Source organism: Petromyzon marinus (assembly GCF_048934315.1).
Source record: "Petromyzon marinus isolate PM22_M1 ecotype Great Lakes invasive population chromosome 75 unlocalized genomic scaffold, UKy_Petmar_22M1.pri1.0 chr75_unloc.1, whole genome shotgun sequence".
Classification (NCBI taxonomy): Eukaryota; Metazoa; Chordata; class Hyperoartia; order Petromyzontiformes; family Petromyzontidae; genus Petromyzon; species Petromyzon marinus.
The window spans coordinates 47,414-67,472 of NW_027422613.1; the positions used below are offsets into that span (position 1 = coordinate 47,414).

Consider the following 20,059-nt stretch of genomic DNA (forward strand, 5'->3'; position numbering starts at 1 on the left):
TGAGACACTGGTAGTGAGACACTGGGTAGTGAGACACTGGGTAGTGAGACACTGGGTGGTGAGACACTGGGTAGTGAGACACTGGGTAGTGAGACATTGGGTAGTGAGACACTGGGTAGTGAGACACTGCTAGTGAGACACTGCTAGTGTGACACTGGGTAGTGAGACACTGGGTAGTGAGACACTGGGTAGTGAGACACTGGGTAGTGAGACACTGGGTAGCGAGACACTGGGTAGTGAGACACTTGGTAGTGAGACACTGGGGTAGTGAGACACAGGGTAGTGAGACACTGCTAGTGAGACACAGATAGTGAGACACTGGGTAGTGAGACACTGGGTAGTGAGACACTGGGTAGTGAGACACTGGGTTGTGAGACACTGGGTAGTGAGACACTGGGTAGTGAGACACTGGGTAGTGAGACACTGGGTAATGAGACACTGGGTAGTGAGACACTGGGTTGTGAGACACTGGGTAGTGAGACACTGGGTAGTGAGACACTGGTAGTGAGACACTGGTAGTGAGACACTGGGTAGTGAGACACTGCTAGTGAGACACTGGGTGGTGAGACACTGGTAGTGAGACACTGGTAGTGAGACACTGGGTAGTGAGACACTGGGTAGTGAGACACTGCTAGTGAGACACTGGGTAGTGAGACACTGGGTAGTGAGACACTGCTAGTGAGACACTGGGTAGTGAGACACTGGTAGTGAGACACTGGGTGGTGAGACACTGCTAAGTGAGACACTGGGTAGTGAGACACTGCTAGTGAGACACTGGGTAGTGAGACACTGATAGTGAGACACTGGGTAGTGAGACACTGGGTGGTGAGACACTGGGTGGTGAGACACTGGGTAGTGAGACACTGGTAGTGAGACACTTGTAGTGAGACACTGGTAGCGAGACACTGGGTAGTGAGACACTGCTAGTGAGACACTGGTAGCGAGACACTGGGTAGTGAGACACTGGGTAGTGAGACACTGGGTAATGAGACACTGCTAGTGAGACACTGGGTAGTGAGACACTGCTAGTGAGACACTGGGTAGTGAGACACTGGGTAGTGAGACACTGCTAGTGAGACACTGGGTAGTGAGACACTGGTGGTGAGACACTGGGTAGTGAGACGCTGGGTGGTGAGACACTGGGTAGTGAGACACTGGGTAGTGAGACACTGCTAGTGAGACACTGGGTAGTGAGACACTGGGTAGTGAGACACTGGGTAGTGAGACACTGGGTAGTGAGACACTGCTTGTGAGACACTGGGTAGTGAGACACTGGGTAGCGAGACACTGGGTAGTGAGACACTGGTAGTGAGACACTGGGTAGTGAGACACTGCTAGTGAGACACTGGGTAGTGAGACACTGGGTAGTGAGACACTGGGTGGTGAGACACTGGGTAGTGAGACACTGGGTAGTGAGACACTGGGTAGTGAGACACTGCTAGTGAGACACTGGGTAGTGAGACACTGCTAGTGAGACACTGGGTAGTGAGACACTGGCTAGTGAGACACTGGGTGGTGAGACACTGGGCAGTGTGACACTGGGTAGTGAGACACTGGGTAGTCAGACACTGCTAGTGAGACACTGGGTGGTGAGACACTGGGTAGTGAGACACTGCTAGTGAGACACTGCTAGTGAGACACTGGGTAGTGAGACACTGGGTAGTGAGACACTGCTAGTGAGACACTGGTAGTGAGACACTGGTAGTGAGACACTGCTAGTGAGACACTGGGTAGTGAGACACTGCTAGTGAGACACTGCTAGTGAGACACTGGGTAGTGAGACACTGGGTAGTGAGACACTGGGTAGTGAGACACTGGTGGTGAGACACTGGGTAGTGAGACACTAGTAGTGAGACACTGGGTAGCGAGACACTGGGTAGTGAGACACTGGTAGTGAGACACTGGGTAGTGAGACACTGGGTAGTGAGACACTGGTAGTGAGACACTGAGACACTGGGTGGTGAGACACTGGGTAGTGAGACAGTGGGCAGTGAGACACTGGGTGGTGAGACACTGGGTAGTGAGACACTGGGTAGTGTGACACTGGGTGGTGAGACACTGGGTAGTGAGACACTGGGTAGTGTGACACTGGGTAGTGAGACACTGGGTAGTGAGACACTGCTAGTGAGACACTGGGTAGTGAGAAACTGGGTAGTGAGACACTGGGTAGTGAGACACTGGGTAGTGAGACACTGGGTAGTGAGACACTGGTAGTGACACACTGGGTAGTGAGACACTGGGTAGTGAGACACTGCTAGTGAGACACGTGGTGAGACACTGGGTAGTGAGACACTGGGTAGTGAGACACTGGGTAGTGAGACACTGCTAGTGAGACACTGTGTAGTGAGACACTGGGTAGTGAGACACTGCTAGTGAGACACTGGGTAGTGAGACACTGGGTAGTGAGACACTGGTAGCGAGACACTGGGTAGTGAGACACTGGTAGTGAGACACTGGGTAGTGAGACACTGCTAGTGAGACACTGGTAGTGAGACACTGGGTAGTGAGACACTGGTGGTGAGACACTGGTGGTGAGACACTGCTAGTGAGACACTGCTAGTGAGACACTGCTAGTGAGACACTGGGTAGTGAGACACTGGGTAGTGAGACACTGCTAGTGAGACACTGGGTAGTGAGACACTGGGTAGTGAGACACTGGGTAGAGAGACACTGGTAGTGAGACACTGGGTAGTGAGACACTGCTAGTGAGACACTGGGTAGTGAGACACTGGGTAGTGAGACACTGAGTAGTGAGACACTGCTAGTGAGACACTGCTAGTGAGACACTGGGTAGTGAGACAATGGGTAGTGAGACACTGCTAGTGAGACACTGCTAGTGAGACACTGGGTAGTGAGACACTGGGTAGTGAGACACTGGTAGTGAGACACTGGGTAGTGAGACACTGGGTAGTGAGACACTGGGTAGTTAGACAGTGGGTAGTGAGACACTGGGTAGTGAGACACTGGGTAGAGAGACACTGGGTAGTGAGACACTGGGTAGTGAGACACTGCTAGTGAGACACTGCTAGTGAGACACTGCTAGTGAGACACTGGGTAGTGAGACACTGGGTAGTGAGACACTGGGTAGAGAGACACTGGGTAGTGAGACACTGGGTAGTGAGACACTGCTAGTGAGACACTGGGTAGTGAGACACTGGGTAGTGAGACACTGGGTAGTGAGACACTGCTAGTGAGACACTGCTAGTGAGACACTGGATAGTGAGACACTGGTAGTGAGACACTGCTAGTGAGACACTGGGTAGTGAGACACTGCTAGTGAGACACTGGATAGTGAGACACTGGGTAGTGAGACACTGGGTGGTGAGACACTGGTAGTGAGACACTGGGTAGTGAGACACTGGGTAGTGAGACACTGGTAGTGAGACACTGGGTAGTGAGACACTGGGTAGTGAGACACTGCTAGTGAGACACTGGGTAGTGAGACACTGGGTAGTGAGACACTGGGTAGCGAGACACTGGGTAGTGAGACACTGGTAGTGAGACACTGGGTAGTGAGACACTGCTAGTGAGACACTGGGTAGTGAGACACTGGGTAGTGAGACACTGGGTGGTGAGACACTGGGTAGTGAGACACTGGGTAGTGAGACACTGGGTAGTGAGACACTGCTAGTGAGACACTGGGTAGTGAGACACTGCTAGTGAGACACTGGGTAGTGAGACACTGGGTGGTGAGACACTGGGCAGTGTGACACTGGGTAGTGAGACACTGGGTAGTCAGACACTGCTAGTGAGACACTGGGTGGTGAGACACTGGGTAGTGAGACACTGCTAGTGAGACACTGCTAGTGAGACACTGGGTAGTGAGACACTGGGTAGTGAGACACTGCTAGTGAGACACTGGTAGTGAGACACTGGTAGTGAGACACTGCTAGTGAGACACTGGGTAGTGAGACACTGCTAGTGAGACACTGCTAGTGAGACACTGGGTAGTGAGACACTGGGTAGTGAGACACTGGGTAGTGAGACACTGGTGGTGAGACACTGGGTAGTGAGACACTAGTAGTGAGACACTGGGTAGCGAGACACTGGGTAGTGAGACACTGGTAGTGAGACACTGGGTAGTGAGACACTGGGTAGTGAGACACTGGTAGTGAGACACTGGGTAGTGAGACACTGAGACACTGGGTGGTGAGACACTGGGTAGTGAGACAGTGGGCAGTGAGACACTGGGTGGTGAGACACTGGGTAGTGAGACACTGGGTAGTGTGACACTGGGTGGTGAGACACTGGGTAGTGAGACACTGGGTAGTGAGACACTGCTAGTGAGACACTGGGTAGTGAGAAACTGGGTAGTGAGACACTGCTAGTGAGACACTGGGTAGTGAGACACTGGGTAGTGAGACACTGGTAGTGACACACTGGGTAGTGAGACACTGGGTAGTGAGACACTGCTAGTGAGACACGTGGTGAGACACTGGGTAGTGAGACACTGGGTAGTGAGACACTGGGTAGTGAGACACTGCTAGTGAGACACTGTGTAGTGAGACACTGGGTAGTGAGACACTGCTAGTGAGACACTGGGTAGTGAGACACTGGGTAGTGAGACACTGGTAGCGAGACACTGGGTAGTGATACACTGGTAGTGAGACACTGGGTAGTGAGACACTGCTAGTGAGACACTGGTAGTGAGACACTGGGTAGTGAGACACTGGTGGTGAGACACTGGTGGTGAGACACTGCTAGTGAGACACTGCTAGTGAGACACTGGGTAGTGAGACACTGAGTAGTGAGACACTGCTAGTGAGACACTGCTAGTGAGACACTGGGTAGTGAGACAATGGGTAGTGAGACACTGGGTAGTGAGACACTGGGTAGTGAGACACTGGGTAGTGAGACACTGGGTAGTTAGACAGTGGGTAGTGAGACACTGGGTAGTGAGACACTGGGTAGAGAGACACTGGGTAGTGAGACACTGGGTAGTGAGACACTGCTAGTGAGACACTGCTAGTGAGACACTGCTAGTGAGACACTGGATAGTGAGACACTGGGTAGTGAGACACTGGGTAGTGAGACACTGGGTAGAGAGACACTGGGTAGTGAGACACTGGGTAGTGAGACACTGCTAGTGAGACACTGGGTAGTGAGACACTGCTAGTGAGACACTGGGTAGTGAGACACTGGGTAGTGAGACACTGCTAGTGAGACACTGCTAGTGAGACACTGGATAGTGAGACACTGGTAGTGAGACACTGCTAGTGAGACACTGGGTAGTGAGACACTGCTAGTGAGACACTGGATAGTGAGACACTGGGTAGTGAGACACTGGGTGGTGAGACACTGGTAGTGAGACACTGGGTAGTGAGACACTGGGTAGTGAGACACTGGTAGTGAGACACTGGGTAGTGAGACACTGGGTAGTGAGACACTGCTAGTGAGACACTGGGTAGTGAGACACTGGGTAGTGAGACACTGGGTAGTGAGACACTGGTAGTGAGACACTGGTAGTGAGACACTGCTAGTGAGACACTGGGTAGTGAGACACTGCTAGTGAGACACTGGGTGGTGAGACACTGGGTAGTGAGACACTGGGTAGTGAGACACTGGGTAGTGAGACACTGAGACACTGCTAGTGAGACACTGGGTAGTGAGACACTGGTGGTGAGACACTGGTAGTGAGACACTGCTAGTGAGACACTGGGTAGTGAGACACTGGGTGGTGAGACACTGCTAGTGAGACACTGCTAGTGAGACACTGGTGGTGAGACACAGGGTAGTGAGACACTGGGTGGTGAGAAACTGGGTAGTGAGACACTGGTAGTGAGACACTGGGTAGTGAGACACTGGGTAGTGAGACACTGCTAGTGAGACACTGGGTAGTCAGACTGGTAGTGAGACACTGGGTAGTGAGACACTGGTAGTGAGACACTGGGTAGTGAGACACTGGTGGTGAGACACTGGGTAGTGAGACACTGCTAGTGAGACACTGGGCAGTGAGACACTGAGCAGTGAGACACTGGGTAGTGAGACACTGGGTAGTGAGACACTGGGTGGTGAGACACTGCTAGTGAGACACTGCTAGTGAGACACTGGGTAGTGAGACACTGGGTGGTGAGACACTGCTAGTGAGACACTGGGTAGTGAGACACTGCTAGTGAGACACTGGGTAGTGAGACACTGCTAGTGAGACACTGGGTAGTGAGACACTGGTAGTGAGACACTGGTTAGTGAGACACTGCTAGTGAGACACTGGGTAGTGAGACACTGGGTAGTGAGACACTGGTTAGTGAGACACTGCTAGTGAGACACTGCTAGTGAGACACTGGGTAGTGAGACACTGCTAGTGAGACACTGCTAGTGAGACACTGGGACATGAGACACTGGGTAGTGAGACACTGGGTAGTGAGACACTGCTAGTGAGACACTGCTAGTGAGACACTGAGACACTGGGTAGTGAGACACTGGGTAGTGAGACACTGGTGGTGAGACACTGAGACACTGGGTAGTGAGACACTGGGTAGTGAGACACTGGGTAGTGAGACACTGCTAGTGAGACACTGCTAGTGAGACACTGGTAGTGAGACACTGCTAGTGAGACACTGGGTAGTGAGACACTTCTAGTGAGACACTGGGTAGTGAGACACTGGGTAGTGAGATACTGGGTAGTGAGACACTGGGTAGTGAGACACTGCTAGTGAGACACTGGTAGTGAGACACTGCTAGTGAGACACTGGGTAGTGTGACACTGCTAGTGAGACACTGGGTAGCGAGACACTGGGTAGTGAGACACTGGGTAGTGAGACACTGGGTAGTGAGACACTGCTAGTGAGACACTGGGTAGTGTGACACTGGGTAGTGAGACACTGGTAGTGAGACACTGGGTAGTGAGACACTGGGTGGTGAGACACTGGGTGGTGAGACACTGCTAGTGAGACACTGGGTAGTGTGACACTGGGTAGTGAGGCACTGCTAGTGAGACACTGGGTAGTGAGACATTGCTAGTGAGACACTGGGTAGTGTGACACTGGGTAGAGAGACACTGGGTAGTGAGACACTGCTAGTGAGACACTGGGTAGTGTGACACTGGGTAGTGAGACATTGCTAGTGAGACACTGGGTAGTGTGACACTGGGTAGTGAGACACTGGGTAGTGAGACACTGGGTAGTGAGACATTGCTAGTGAGACACTGGGTAGTGTGACACTGGGTAGTGAGACACTGGGTAGTGAGACACTGGGTAGTGAGACACTGCTAGTGAGACACTGGGTAGTGAGACACTGGGTAGTGAGACACTGGGTGGTCAGACACTGGTAGTGAGACACTGGGTAGTGAGACACTGGTAGTGAGACACTGGGTAGTGAGACACTGGGTAGTGAGACACTGGGTAGTGAGACACTGGGTAGTGAGACATTGGTGGTGAGTCACTGGTGGTGAGACACTGATAGACACTGCTAGTGAGACACTGGGTAGTGAGACACTGGGTCGTCAGACACTGGGTAGTGAGACACTGCTAGTGTGACACTGGGTAGTGAGACACTGGGTAGTCAGACACTGGTAGTGAGACACTGGTAGTGAGACACTGCTAGTGAGACACTGGGTAGTGAGACACTGGGTAGTCAGACACTGGTAGTGAGACACTGGGTAGTGAGACACTGGGTAGTCAGACACTGGTAGTGAGACACTGGGTAGTGAGACACTGGTGGTGAGTCACTTGTGGTGAGACACTGATAGTCAGACACTGGTAGTGAGACACTGGGAAGTCAGACACTGGGTAGTGAGACACTGGGTAGTGAGACACTGCTAGTGAGACACTGGGTCGTCAGACACTGCTAGTGAGACACTGGGTAGTCAGACACTGGTAGTGAGACACTGCTAGTGAGACACTGATAGTGTGGACCAATCAGTTTCAAAGACAGTGCTTCATCGTCATCATAATAAGCTACCAGGATGGCACGGCGTTCTTTGTTGGAATGTTCACCACAGGCACCGCGTGTGTGGCTAATGCAGCAATTTGATTCCTGCTTGCGAAATTTTCCACTTTGGGGTTTTAACATCCTGACAAAAAACTCTTTTATACCTGCCAGAAAGGGATCATCATAAAAGATGGCAGCTCAACGATGTGGCTGATGTCACGTGGTGACCCACAGAGATACACAGAGACACGTAGAGATGCATAGAGACCCACACAGAGACCCATAGACACCCAGAGACCCACAGAGATACACAGAGACACCTAGAGATGCATAGAGACCCACACAGAGACCCACAGAGACACACAGAGATACACATACACAGAGACACCTAGAGATGCATAGAGACCCACAGAGACCCATAGAGACGCACAGAGACACACAGAGATACACAGAGACACCTAGAGATGCATAGAGACCCACAGAGACCCATAGACACCCAGAGACCCACAGAGACCTACAGAGATAAACAAATACATAGAGACACCTAGAGATGCATAGAGACCCACACAGAGACCCATAAACACCCAGATACCCACAGAGATACACAGAGACACCTAGAGATGCATAGAGACCCACAGAGACCCATAGACACCCAGAGACTCACAGAGATACACAGAGATACACAGAGATACATAGAGACACCTAGAGACCCACAGAGACCCATAGACATCCAGAGATCCGCAGAGACCCACAGAGATACACAGAGACACCTAGAGATACATAGAGACCCACAGAGACCCATAGACATCCAGAGACCTGCAGAGACCCACAGAGATACACAAAGATACACAGATACACCTAGAGATGCATAGAGACACAGAGACCCATAGACACACAGATACCCACAGAGATACACAGAGACACCTACAGATGCATAGAGACCCACAGAGACCCATTGAGACCCAGAGATCCACAGAGATGCACAGAGACACCTAGACATGCATAGAGACCCATTGAGACCCACAGAGATACCTAGAGACCCATAGATACACAGAGACCCACAGATACACCTTGAGATGCATAGAGATACACAGAGACCCATAAACACCCAGAGACCCACAGAGATACACAGAGACACCTCGAGATTCAAAAAGACCCACAGAGATACATAGAAACCCACAGAGATACATAGAGACCCACAAAGATACATAGAGACCCACAGAGACCCACAGAGATACATAGAGACCCACAGAGATACATAGAGACCCATAGACCCACACAGATATACATAGAGATACATAGAGATACATTGAGACCCACAGAGATACATAGAGACCCACAGAGATACATAGAGACCCACAGAGACACACAGAGATACATAGAGATACATAGAGACCCACAGAGATACATAGAGACCCACAGAGATACACAGAGACCCATAGAGATACATATAGACCCACAGAGATACATAGAGACCCACAGAGATACGTAGAGACCCACAGAGATACATAGAGACCCACAGAGATACATAGAGACCCACAGAGATACATAGAGACCCACAGAGACACACATACATAGAGATACATAGAGACCCACAGAGATACATAGAGACCCACAGAGACACACACATACATAGAGATACATAGAGACCCACAGAGATACATAGAGACCCACAGAGATACACAGAGATCCATAGAGACGCAGCTGGGCAGTTGGAGGCAGTCGCCCTCCAACAACAACGGAGGGCAGAGGAGCGACGCTCACAACAACGAGCGGAGCGCCGGGTGACTAAAACGCAGCGAGTTGGCACAGTAGGGGGCACAGGTGGTGCATCTACCGGTCATCTCTGTCAACCCATGGCACCTGCTGGGTCTGTCCCGTGACCTCCTCCTCGTGCACCTAGCCTGGCACAGCAGTACAACCCATGGCACCAGCTGGGTCTGTCACGTGACCTCCTCGTGCACCTAGCCTGGCACAGCAGTACAACCCATGGCACCAGCTGGGTCTGTCACGTGACCTCCTCCTGCACCTAGCCTGGCACAGGCGCCGTGCTGACGTCACCGTCACTGAGTGTCGTGCCTCCTACCGGACGTCTTTCGTGGTGAGCTTCACAGCTCAACGGAATCAACATTCTCATTCCGATTGTGAAATACACACTCCGAAGCTTATTCTTATCGAGTGTATAGAATACAACAGCGTTTTCCTATCGGTGCTACAATATACAAAACGATCTTCCGCATTCCAACATAGACTACAAAATCCAACGCCGATTCCTATCGAGTCTATGAAGTCAAATGATTGGGCCTATACGCTCTATGAAATCCAACGCCTATTATCTTGTTTATGAAATCAAACGCACATTCCTATCCGGTTTATGTTATTCGAATGTCTATTCTTATACAGTGTATGTATTTACAACGCTGTTGCCCATCCGGCTTATGAAATCTACCGGCTATCCCTATCCGGCCTATGAAATCACACGCTCGTTCTTAATAGATTTACGCAATTAAATGCCGCCTCACCCGCCCATACCTGTCCGCGATGGGAAATACAATGTGGGGGTTGTGCCCGCCGTCGCCGCGCATGCGCAGTTTGTAGATCCGCCTAGGCCGCCCTAATCGAGGCCTCTGAAACCGCGGGGTGAGTCGATAAGTCCTCGCTGAGGGGGGCCCCTCGCTCGCTTAGGGGGGCCCCTCGCTCGCTTAGGGGGGCCCCTCGCTCGCTTAGGGGGGCCCCTCGCTCGCTTAGGGGGGCCCCTCGCTCGCTTAGGGGGGCCCCTCGCTCGCTTAGGGGGGCCCCTCGCTCGCTTAGGGGGGCCCCTCGCTCGCTTAGGGGGGCCCCTCGCTCGCTTAGGGGGGCCCCTCGCTCGCTTAGGGGGGCCCCTCGCTCGCTTAGGGGGGCCCCTCGCTCGCTTAGGGGGGCCCCTCGCTCGCTTAGGGGGGCCCCTCGCTCGCTTAGGGGGGCCCCTCGCTCGCTTAGGGGGGCCCCTCGCTCGCTTAGGGGGGCCCCTCGCTCGCTTAGGGGGGCCCCTCGCTCGCTTAGGGGGGCCCCTCGCTCGCTTAGGGGGGCCCCTCGCTCGCTTGGGGGGGCCCCTCGCTCGCTTGGGGGGGCCCCTCGCTCGCTTGGGGGGGCCCCTCGCTCGCTTGGGGGGGCCCCTCGCTCGCTTGGGGGGGCCCCTCGCTCGCTTGGGGGGGCCCCTCGCTCGCTTGGGGGGGCCCCTCGCTCGCTTGGGGGGGCCCCTCGCTCGCTTGGGGGGGCCCCTCGCTCGCTTGGGGGGGCCCCTCGCTCGCTTGGGGGGGCCCCTCGCTCGCTTGGGGGGGCCCCTCGCTCGCTTGGGGGGGCCCCTCGCTCGCTTGGGGGGGCCCCTCGCTCGCTTGGGGGGGCCCCTCGCTCGCTTGGGGGGGCCCCTCGCTCGCTTGGGGGGGCCCCTCGCTCGCTTGGGGGGGCCCCTCGCTCGCTTGGGGGGGCCCCTCGCTCGCTTGGGGGGGGCCCTCGCTCGCTTGGGGGGGGCCCTCGCTCGCTTGGGGGGGGCCCTCGCTCGCTTGGGGGGGGCCCCTCGCTCGCTTGGGGGGGGCCCCTCGCTCGCTTGGGGGGGGCCCTCGCTCGCTTGGGGGGGGCCCCTCGCTCGCTTGGGGGGGGGCCCTCGCTCGCTTGGGGGGGGGGCCCTCGCTCGCTTGGGGGGGGCCCCTCGCTCGCTTGGGGGGGCCCCTCGCTCGCTTGGGGGGGGCCCTCGCTCGCTTGGGGGGGGCCCTCGCTCGCTTGGGGAGGCCCCTCGCTCGCTTGGGGGGGCCCCTCGCTCGCTTGGGGGGGGGCCCTCGCTCGCTTGGGGGGGGCCCCTCGCTCGCTTGGGGGGGGCCCCTCGCTCGCTTGGGGGGGGCCCCTCGCTCGCTTGGGGGGGGCCCCTCGCTCGCTTGGGGGGGGGCCCTCGCTCGCTTGGGGGGGGGCCCTCGCTCGCTTGGGGGGGGCCCCTCGCTCGCTTGGGGGGGGGGCCCTCGCTCGCTTGGGGGGGGGCCCTCGCTCGCTTGGGGGGGGCCCTCGCTCGCTTAGGGGGGGGCCCTCGCTCGCTTGGGGGGGCCCCCTCGCTCGCTGTTTACTCTCCCGTGTGTTTATTAATGTTGTAGTTGTTTACTCTCCCGTGTGTTTATTAATGTTGTTGTTTATTTGTTTGCCTGTGGGATGTCCGCGAGGCAGGCCCCCCCACCCCCCCCCCTCCGTCACCACCGCCGGCAACGCGCACCCGCCATGCTGATCACGGTGTTTTCCGTCGGAGCGGACCTAGGGGAGGCGACGTTCACGCTGGACGTTGGCGGCGACCTGCAGCTTGATGACTTCAAGGCGCTGTGCGAGGCCGAGAGCGGAATCCCCAGCAGTCGCATGCAGGTGTTGGCCGGAGGGGGGTGGGTCAGGGTCTATCCACTGCTGTGTGGGGGTCTCTGTGTGTGTGGTGGGACTCGTGTGGTGAGTCTGTGGGTCTCTGTGTGGTGGGTCTCTGTGTGTGTGAGTCTGTGGGTCTCTGTGTGGTGGGTCTCTGTGTGTGTGAGTCTGTGTGTCTCTGTGTGTGGTGAGTCTGTGTTGTGAGTCTGTGGAGCTCTGTGTGTGGTGAGTCTGTGGGTGTCTGTGTGGTGAGTCTGTGTGGTGAGTCTGTGTGGTGAGTCTGTGTGTCTCTGTGTGTGGTGAGTCTGTGTTGTGAGTCTGTGGATCTCTGTGTGTGGTGTGTCTGTGGGTGTCTGTGTGGTGAGTCTGTGGGTCTCTGTGTGGTGAGTCTGTGGGTCTCTGTGTGGTGAGTCTGTGGGTGTCTGTGTGGTGAGTCTGTGGGTGTCTGTGTGGTGAGTCTGTGTGTCTCTGTGTGGTGAGTCTGTGGGTGTCTGTGTGGTGAGTCTGTGGGTGTCTGTGTGAGTGAGTCTGTGGGTCTCTGTGTGGTGAGTCTGTGTGTCTCTGTGTGGTGAGTCTGTGGGTCGTCTCTGTGTGGTGAGTCTGTGGGTCTCTGAGTGGTGAGTCTGTGGGTCTCTGTGTGGTGAGTCTGTGGGTCTCTGTGTGGTGAGTCTGTGGGTCTCTGTGTGGTGAGTCTGTGGGTCTCTGTGTGGTGAGTCTGTGGGTCTCTGTGTGGTGAGTCTGTGGGTCTCTGTGTGTGGTGAGTCTGTGTGTCTCTGTGTGGTGAGTCTGTGGGTCTCTGTGTGGTGAGTCTGTGTGGTGAGTCTGTGGGTCTCTGTGTGGTGAGTCTGTGGGTCTCTGTGTGGTGAGTCTGTGGGTCTCTGTGTGGTGGGTCTGTGAGTCTCTGTGTGGTGAGTCTGTGTGGTGAGTCTGTGGGTGTCTGTGTGGTGAGTCTGTGGGTCTCTGTGTGGTGTCTGTGTGGTGAGTCTGTGTGGTGAGTCTGTGGGTCTCTGTGTGGTGAGTCTGTGAGTCTCTGTGTGGTGAGTCTGTGGGTCTCTGTGTGGTGAGTCTATGGGTCTCTGCGTGGTGATGAGTCTGTGGGTCTCTGTGTGGTGAGTTTGTGTGGTAAGTCTGTGTGGTGAGTCTGTGGGTCTCTGTGTGTGGTGAGTCTGTGGGTCTCTGTGTGGTGGGTCTGTGAGTCTCTGTGTGGTGAGTCTGTGTGGTGAGTCTGTGGGTGTCTGTGTGGTGAGTCTGTGGGTCTCTGTGTGGTGTCTGTGTGGTGAGTCTGTGTGGTGAGTCTGTGGGTCTCTGTGTGGTGAGTCTGTGAGTCTCTGTGTGGTGAGTCTGTGGGTCTCTGTGTGGTGAGTCTATGGGTCTCTGCGTGGTGATGAGTCTGTGGGTCTCTGTGTGGTGAGTTTGTGTGGTAAGTCTGTGTGGTGAGTCTGTGGGTCTCTGTGTGTGGTGAGTCTGTGGGTCTCTGTGTGGTGAGTCTGTGTGGTGAGTCTGTGGGTGTCTGTGTGGTGAGTCTGTGGGTCTCTGTGTGGTGTCTGTGTGGTGAGTCTGTGTGGTGAGTCTGTGGGTCTCTGTGTGGTGAGTCTGTGAGTCTCTGTGTGGTGAGTCTGTGGGTCTCTGTGTGGTGAGTCTGTGGGTGTCTGTGTGGTGAGTCTGTGGGTCTCTGTGTGGTGAGTCTGTGGGTCGTCTCTGTGTGGTGAGTCTGTGGGTCTCTGTGTGGTGAGTCTGTGGGTCTCTGTGTGGTGAGTCTGTGGGTGAATGTGTGGTGAGTCTGTGGGTCTCTGTGTGGTGAGTCTGTGGGTCTCTGTGTGGTGAGTCTGTGGGTCTCTGTGTAGTGAGTCTGTGGGTGTCTGTGTGGTGAGTCTGTGTGGTGAGTCTGTGGGTGTCTGTGTGGTGAGTCTATGGATCTCTGTGTGTGGTGAGTCTGTTTGTCTCTGTGTGTGGTGAGTCTGTGGGTGTCTGTGTGGTGAGTCTGTGGGTCTCTGTGTGTGGTGAGTCTGTGGGTCTCTGTGTGGTGCGTCTGTGGGTCTCTGTGTGGTGAGTCTGTGGGTCTCTGTGTGGTGAGTCTGTGGGTCTCTGTGTGTGGTGAATCTGTGTGTCTCTGTGTGGGGGTCTCTGTGTGTGGTGAGTCTGTGGGTCTCTGTGTGGTGAGTCTGTGGGTCTCTGTGTGGTGAGTCTGTGGGTCTCTATGTGGTGAGTCTGTGGGTCTCTGTGTGGTGAGTCTGTGGGTGAGTCTGTGGGTCTCTGTGTGGTGAGTCTGTGGGTCTCTATGTGGTGAGTCTGTGGGTCTCTGTGTGGTGGGTCTGTGGGTCTCTGTGTGTGTGGTGGGTCTGTGTGGTGAGTCTGTGGGTGTCTGTGTGGTGAGTCTGTGGGTGTCTGTGTGGTGAATCTGTGGGTCTCTGTGTGGTGAGTCTGTGGGTCTCTGTGTGGTGAGTCTGTGGGTCTCTGTGTGGTGAGTCTGTGGGTCTCTGTGTGGTGAGTCTGTGGGTCTCTGTGTGGTGAGTCTATGGGTCTCTGTGTGGTGAGTCTGTGTGGTGAGTCTGTGTGGTGAGTCTGTGTGGTGAGTCTGTGGGTCTCTGTGTGGTGAGTGTGTGGGTCTCTGTGTGGTGAGTCTGTGTGGTGAGTCTGTGGCTGTCTGTGTGGTGAGTCTGTGGCTGTCTGTGTGGTGAGTCTGTGGGTCTCTGTGTGGTGGGTCTCTGTGTGGTGAGTCTGTGGGTCTCTGTGGTGAGTCTGTGGGTCTCTGTGTGGTGAGTCTGTGGGTCTCTATGTGGTGAGTCTGTGGGTCTCTGTGTGGTGGGTCTCTGTGTGGTCAGTCTGTGGGTCTCTGTGTGGTGAGTCTGTGGGTCTCTATGTGGTGAGTCTGTGGGTCTCTGTGTGGTGGGTCTCTGTGTGGTCAGTCTGTGGGTCTCTGTGTGGTGAGTCTGTGGATCTCTGTGTGGTGAGTCTGTGGGTCTCTGTGTGGTGAGTCTGTGGGTCTCTGTGTGGTGAGTCTGTGGGTCTCTGTGTGGTGAGTCTGTGGGTCTCTGTGTGGTGAGTCTGTGGGTCTCTGTGTGGTGAGTCTATGGGTCTCTGTGTGGTGAGTCTGTGGGTCTCTGTGTGGTGAGTCTGTGGGTCTCTGTGTGGTGAGTCTGTGGGTGTCTGTGTGGTGGGTCTGTGGGTCTCTGCGTGGTGAGTCTGTGGGTCTCTGTGTGGTGAGTCTATGGGTCTCTGTGTGGTGAGTTTGTGGGTCTCTGTGTGGTGAGTCTGTGGGTCTCTGTGTGGTGAGTCTGTGGGTCTCTGTGTGGTGAGTCTATGGGTCTCTGTGTGGTGAGTCTGTGTGTCTCTGTGTGGTGAGTCTGTGGGTCTCTGTGTGGTGGGTCTCTGTGTGGTGAGTCTGTGGGTCTCTATGTGTGGTGAGTCTGTGGGTCTCTGTGTGTGGTGAGTCTGTGGGTCTCTGTGTCGTGAGTCTGTGGGTCTCTGTGTGTGGTGAGTCTGTGGGTCTCTGTGTGGTGAGTCTGTGGGTCTCTGTGTGGTGAGTCTGTGGGTCTCTATGTGGTGAGTCTGTGGGTGTCTGTGCGGTGAGTCTGTGGGTCTCTGTGTGGTGAGTCTGTGGGTCTCCGTGTGGTGAGTCTGTGGGTCTCCGTGTGGTGGGTCTCTGTGTGGTGAGTCTGTGGGTCTCTGTGTGGTGAGTCTGTGGGTCTCTGTGTGGTGAGTCTGTGGGTGTCTGTGTGGTGAGTCTGTGGCTGTCTGTGTGGTGAGTCTGTGGGTCTCTGTGTGGTGAGTCTGTGGGTCTCTGTGTGGTGAGTCTGTGGGTCTCTGTGTGGTGAGTCTGTGGGTGTCTGTGTGTGGTGAGTCTGTGGGTCTCTGTGTGTGATGAGTCTGTGGGTCTCTGTGATGAGTCTGTGTGTCTCTGTGTATGTGGTGAGTCTGTGTGTCTCTGTGCGTGTGATGAGTCTGTGTGTCTCTGTGTGTGTGTCTGTGTGTTGTGGGGAGCGATAGTGTAGCGGTTAGCGCTACGCTGTCGCTATGAACCCGGCGACCCGGGTTCGATTCCCGCTCACGGCCAACACCAGTCACGATTACCTGCACCGGTCCCGGGCCTCCCCTAGGTCGACTCGGCCTCAAATGAGTACCTGGTGCGGTGTGTAAGTAAACGTCGTCACTGGGGAGACAAAGGCGGCCGGGCGTGGTGGTGCTGGCCACCCACCCCCTCTGTGTGTGCCACAGTGCCGGTAGCCTTCACAGGGTGCCGCTCGCTAGCAGCACTTGCCCCTACGGTCTGTTACAGGCTGTACGGGGGGATCTTTGTCTTTGTCTTTGTCTAGTATATAACCAAATATGCTTGTGCCCGGCCCCCCCTATCCTCTCATTTCTCTTCCTCCCCCCACTCCCCCCCCCCCACTTTCCCCCCCCACTCCCCCCCCCCACTTCCCCCCACTTCCCCCCACCCTCCACCCCCCACCACTCCCACCCCCCAGGTGCTGCTGGGTGAGAGGGACCTCTCCACCGCCCCTGACGCTGGCTCCACCACCCTCGGCGTCTGCGGCCTCCGTGACGGTGACATCATCGTGCTGAGGGAGGGGGCCGGGGCGGGGGCGGGGGCGGGGGCGGGGGCGGGGGCCCCCGCCCCCAAGGGCCCCTCCCCTCGCGCCGCAGGGGCGGCGCCGGCCGGCGCCTCCGGAAGCGGTAAGCAGCAGCGGCGGGGCCGTGCCAGGCTGGGTACACGCTGTCTGCCCGTGTCTCTCCACCCCTCCCCCTCTCTCCCCCTCTCTCCCCGTCTCTCACCCCCCCCCCCCCCCACGTGTCTCCCCCCTCTCCCTCCCCCTCTCCACCCCCTCCTCCTTCCCCCCTCCCCTCTCTCCCCCCCCCCGTGTCTCACCCCTCCCCTCTCCTCCACCCCCCCTCTCCCCCTCTCCCCCCCCTCCTCCTCCCCCCCCCTCCCCCCCGTGTCTCACCCCACCCCCTCACCCCCTCCACCCTCACCCCCTCCACCCCCCCTCTCCCCCCTCCACACCCTCCTCCTCTACCCCCTCCTCCCCCCCCCCATGTCTCACCCCTCCCTCCCCCCTCCCCCCCTCCCCCCCCTCCACCCCTCCCCCTCCCCCCCCATGTCTCACCCCACACCCTCACCCCCTCCACCCTCACCCCCTCCACCCCCTCCTCCTCCACCCCCTCCCCCCCCACACCGCATCTCACCCCTCCCCTTTCTCCCCCCCCCCCCCGTGTCTCCTCCCACCCCCTCCTCCCCCTCCTCTCCCCCCCACACCGCATCTGACCCCTCCCCCCTCTCTCCCTCTCCCCCCGCCCCCGTATCTCACCCCTCCCCCCCCCCCCCTCTCCCCCCCACAGGCCTCCCTCTCATCGACTTTGGCAGCATTGTGATCCCCTCCCACGGTGCCCCCCACCCCCACCCCCACCCCCACCCCCACCCCACCACCGTCACCGCACCCCCCACCGCCGCCGCCGCCTCGTCCGGCTCCTCGCCGGCGTCCACCTCGTCGCGACGTCGTCCCCACTCGTCCACCAACCCCGCCGCCGCCTCCTCCTCATCCTCCTCCTCCTCCTCCTCATCCTCCTCCTCCTCCTCGCCACCGCACCGTTCGTCCGGCCCCGCGCAGCCGGCGGCGGGCGGCGGAGGCGGTGGAGGCGGCGGAGGCGGTGGAGGCGGTGGAGGCGGAGGCGGTGGAGGCGGAGGCGGTGGAGGCGGAGGCGGTGGTGGAGGCGGAGGCGGTGGTTCGGTGCATCCGCTGGAGAGTGACCCACGGGCTCTGCGGGAGATGCTCCTGAGCAGCCCCCACGACCTAGCGCTGCTCAAGGAGAGGAATCCGCCACTAGCGGACGCCCTGCTCAGCGGGGAGCTGGGTGAGTGGGTGGGTGGGTGGGTCGGTGGGTGGGTGGGTGGGTGGGTGAGTGGGTGTGTGGGTGAGTGGGTGGGTGAGTGGATGGGTGAGTGGGTGGGTCGGTGGGTGGGTGAGTGGGTGGGTGGGTGGGTGAGTGAGTGGGTGAGTGAGTGTGGAGTTAGTGGGTGAGTGGGTGAGTGGGTGGGTGGGTGGGTGAGTGGGTGAGTGGGTGGGTGGGTGAGTGGGTGGGTGGGTGGGTGAGTGTGGAGTTAGTGGGTGAGTGGGTGAGTGGGTGGGTGGGTGGGTGAGTGGGTGAGTGGGTGGGTGGGTGGGTGAGTGAGTGGGTGGGTGAGTGGGTGAGTGGATGGGTGAGTGAGTGGTTGAGTGAGTGAATGAGCGAGTGAGTGTGCGAGTGAGCGGGTGTGACGTGTTGGTGAGTGGGTGTGACGTGTTGGTGAGCGAGTGTGACGTGTTGGTGAGCGAGTGTGACGTGTTGGTGAGCGGGTGTGACGTGTTGGTGAGCGAGTGTGACGTGTTGGTGAGCGAGTGTGACGTGTTGGTGAGCGAGTGTGACGTGTTGGTGAGCGAGTGTGACGTGTTGGTGAGCGAGTGTGACGTGTTGGTGAGCGAGTGTGACGTGTTGGTGAGCGGGTGTGACGTGTTGGTGAGCGAGTGTGACGTGTTGGTGAGCGAGTGTGACGTGTTGGTGAGCGAGTGTGACGTGTTGGTGAGCGAGTGTGACGTGTTGGTGAGCGAGTGTGACGTGTTGGTGAGCGGGTGTGACGTGTTGGTGAGCGAGTGTGACGTGTTGGTGAGCGGGTGTGACGTGTTGGTGAGCGAGTGTGACGTGTTGGTGAGCGAGTGTGACGTGTTGGTGAGCGAGTGTGACGTGTTGGTGAGCGAGTGTGACGTGTTGGTGAGCGAGTGTGACGTGTTGGTGAGCGAGTGTGACGTGTTGGTGAGCGAGTGTGACGTGTTGGTGAGCGAGTGTGACGTGTTGGTGAGCGAGTGTGACGTGTTGGTGAGCGAGTGTGACGTGTTGGTGAGCGGGTGTGACGTGTTGGTGAGCGAGTGTGACGTGTTGGTGAGCGGGTGTGACGTGTTGGTGAGCGAGTGTGACGTGTTGGTGAGCGAGTGTGACGTGTTGGTGAGCGAGTGTGACGTGTTGGTGAGCGAGTGTGACGTGTTGGTGAGCGAGTGTGACGTGTTGGTGAGCGAGTGTGACGTGTTGGTGAGCGAGTGTGACGTGTTGGTGAGCGAGTGTGACGTGGTGGTGGCCATCATCGGCGCGGCTGCCCCGGGGACCCCCTCGGTGCCATCTCGCGCCGGGCGACCCACGGCTCGGGGACGACCGCTCGCCGGTCTCGGCGTGCACCCAGCCTGGCGCGGGCGGCGTCGTCGGCGTCGGCGTCGGCGTCGTCGGCGTTGACGCGGCGGTGACGCCGGCGGTTGTGGCGGTGTTTGTGCCGGTGGCAGAGCGGTTTGCCGCCGTGCTGCGGGAGCAGCGTGAGGAGCGCGGCCGCAGGGAGAGGGAGCGGATCCTGCTGCTCAACTCGGACCCCTTCGACATCGACGCCCAGGCTCGCATCGCCGAGGACATCCGGTGCGACGCGCCGCACGACGCACGCCGCACACTGTACACCACACACTGTACACTGTACACCACACGCTGCACACTGTACGCTGTACACTGCGCGATGCACACTGTACATTGTACACTGTACACTACATGCTGCACACTGCACTATGCACACTGTACGCTGAACACTGTACACTACACACTGCACACTACACACTGAACACTACACACTACACACTGTACACTACACACTGAACACTACACACTGAACACTACACACTACACACTGTACACTACACACTGAACACTACACACTGTACACTACACACTGAACACTGTACACTACACACTGTACACCACACACTGTACACTGTACACTACACACTGAACACTACACACTGAACACTAC

The 20,059-nt window shown here is 57.2% G+C and overlaps 1 protein-coding gene across 1 annotated transcript in view; it reads left to right on the forward strand.

Moving 5' to 3' along the window:
• The first annotated feature begins 12,046 nt into the window (after positions 1–12,046).
• Positions 12,047–20,059, forward strand: part of LOC116958288 (protein DDI1 homolog 2-like) — a 31,396-nt gene continuing 23,383 nt past the window's right edge. The window contains exons 1-4 of the mRNA XM_032980831.2: positions 12,047–12,249; positions 16,710–16,917; positions 17,581–18,093; positions 19,548–19,674. Coding sequence (XP_032836722.2) covers positions 12,112–12,249; positions 16,710–16,917; positions 17,581–18,093; positions 19,548–19,674 — 986 coding nt within the window. The 5' untranslated portion in view covers positions 12,047–12,111. The remainder of the gene's footprint in view (positions 12,250–16,709; positions 16,918–17,580; positions 18,094–19,547; positions 19,675–20,059) is intronic.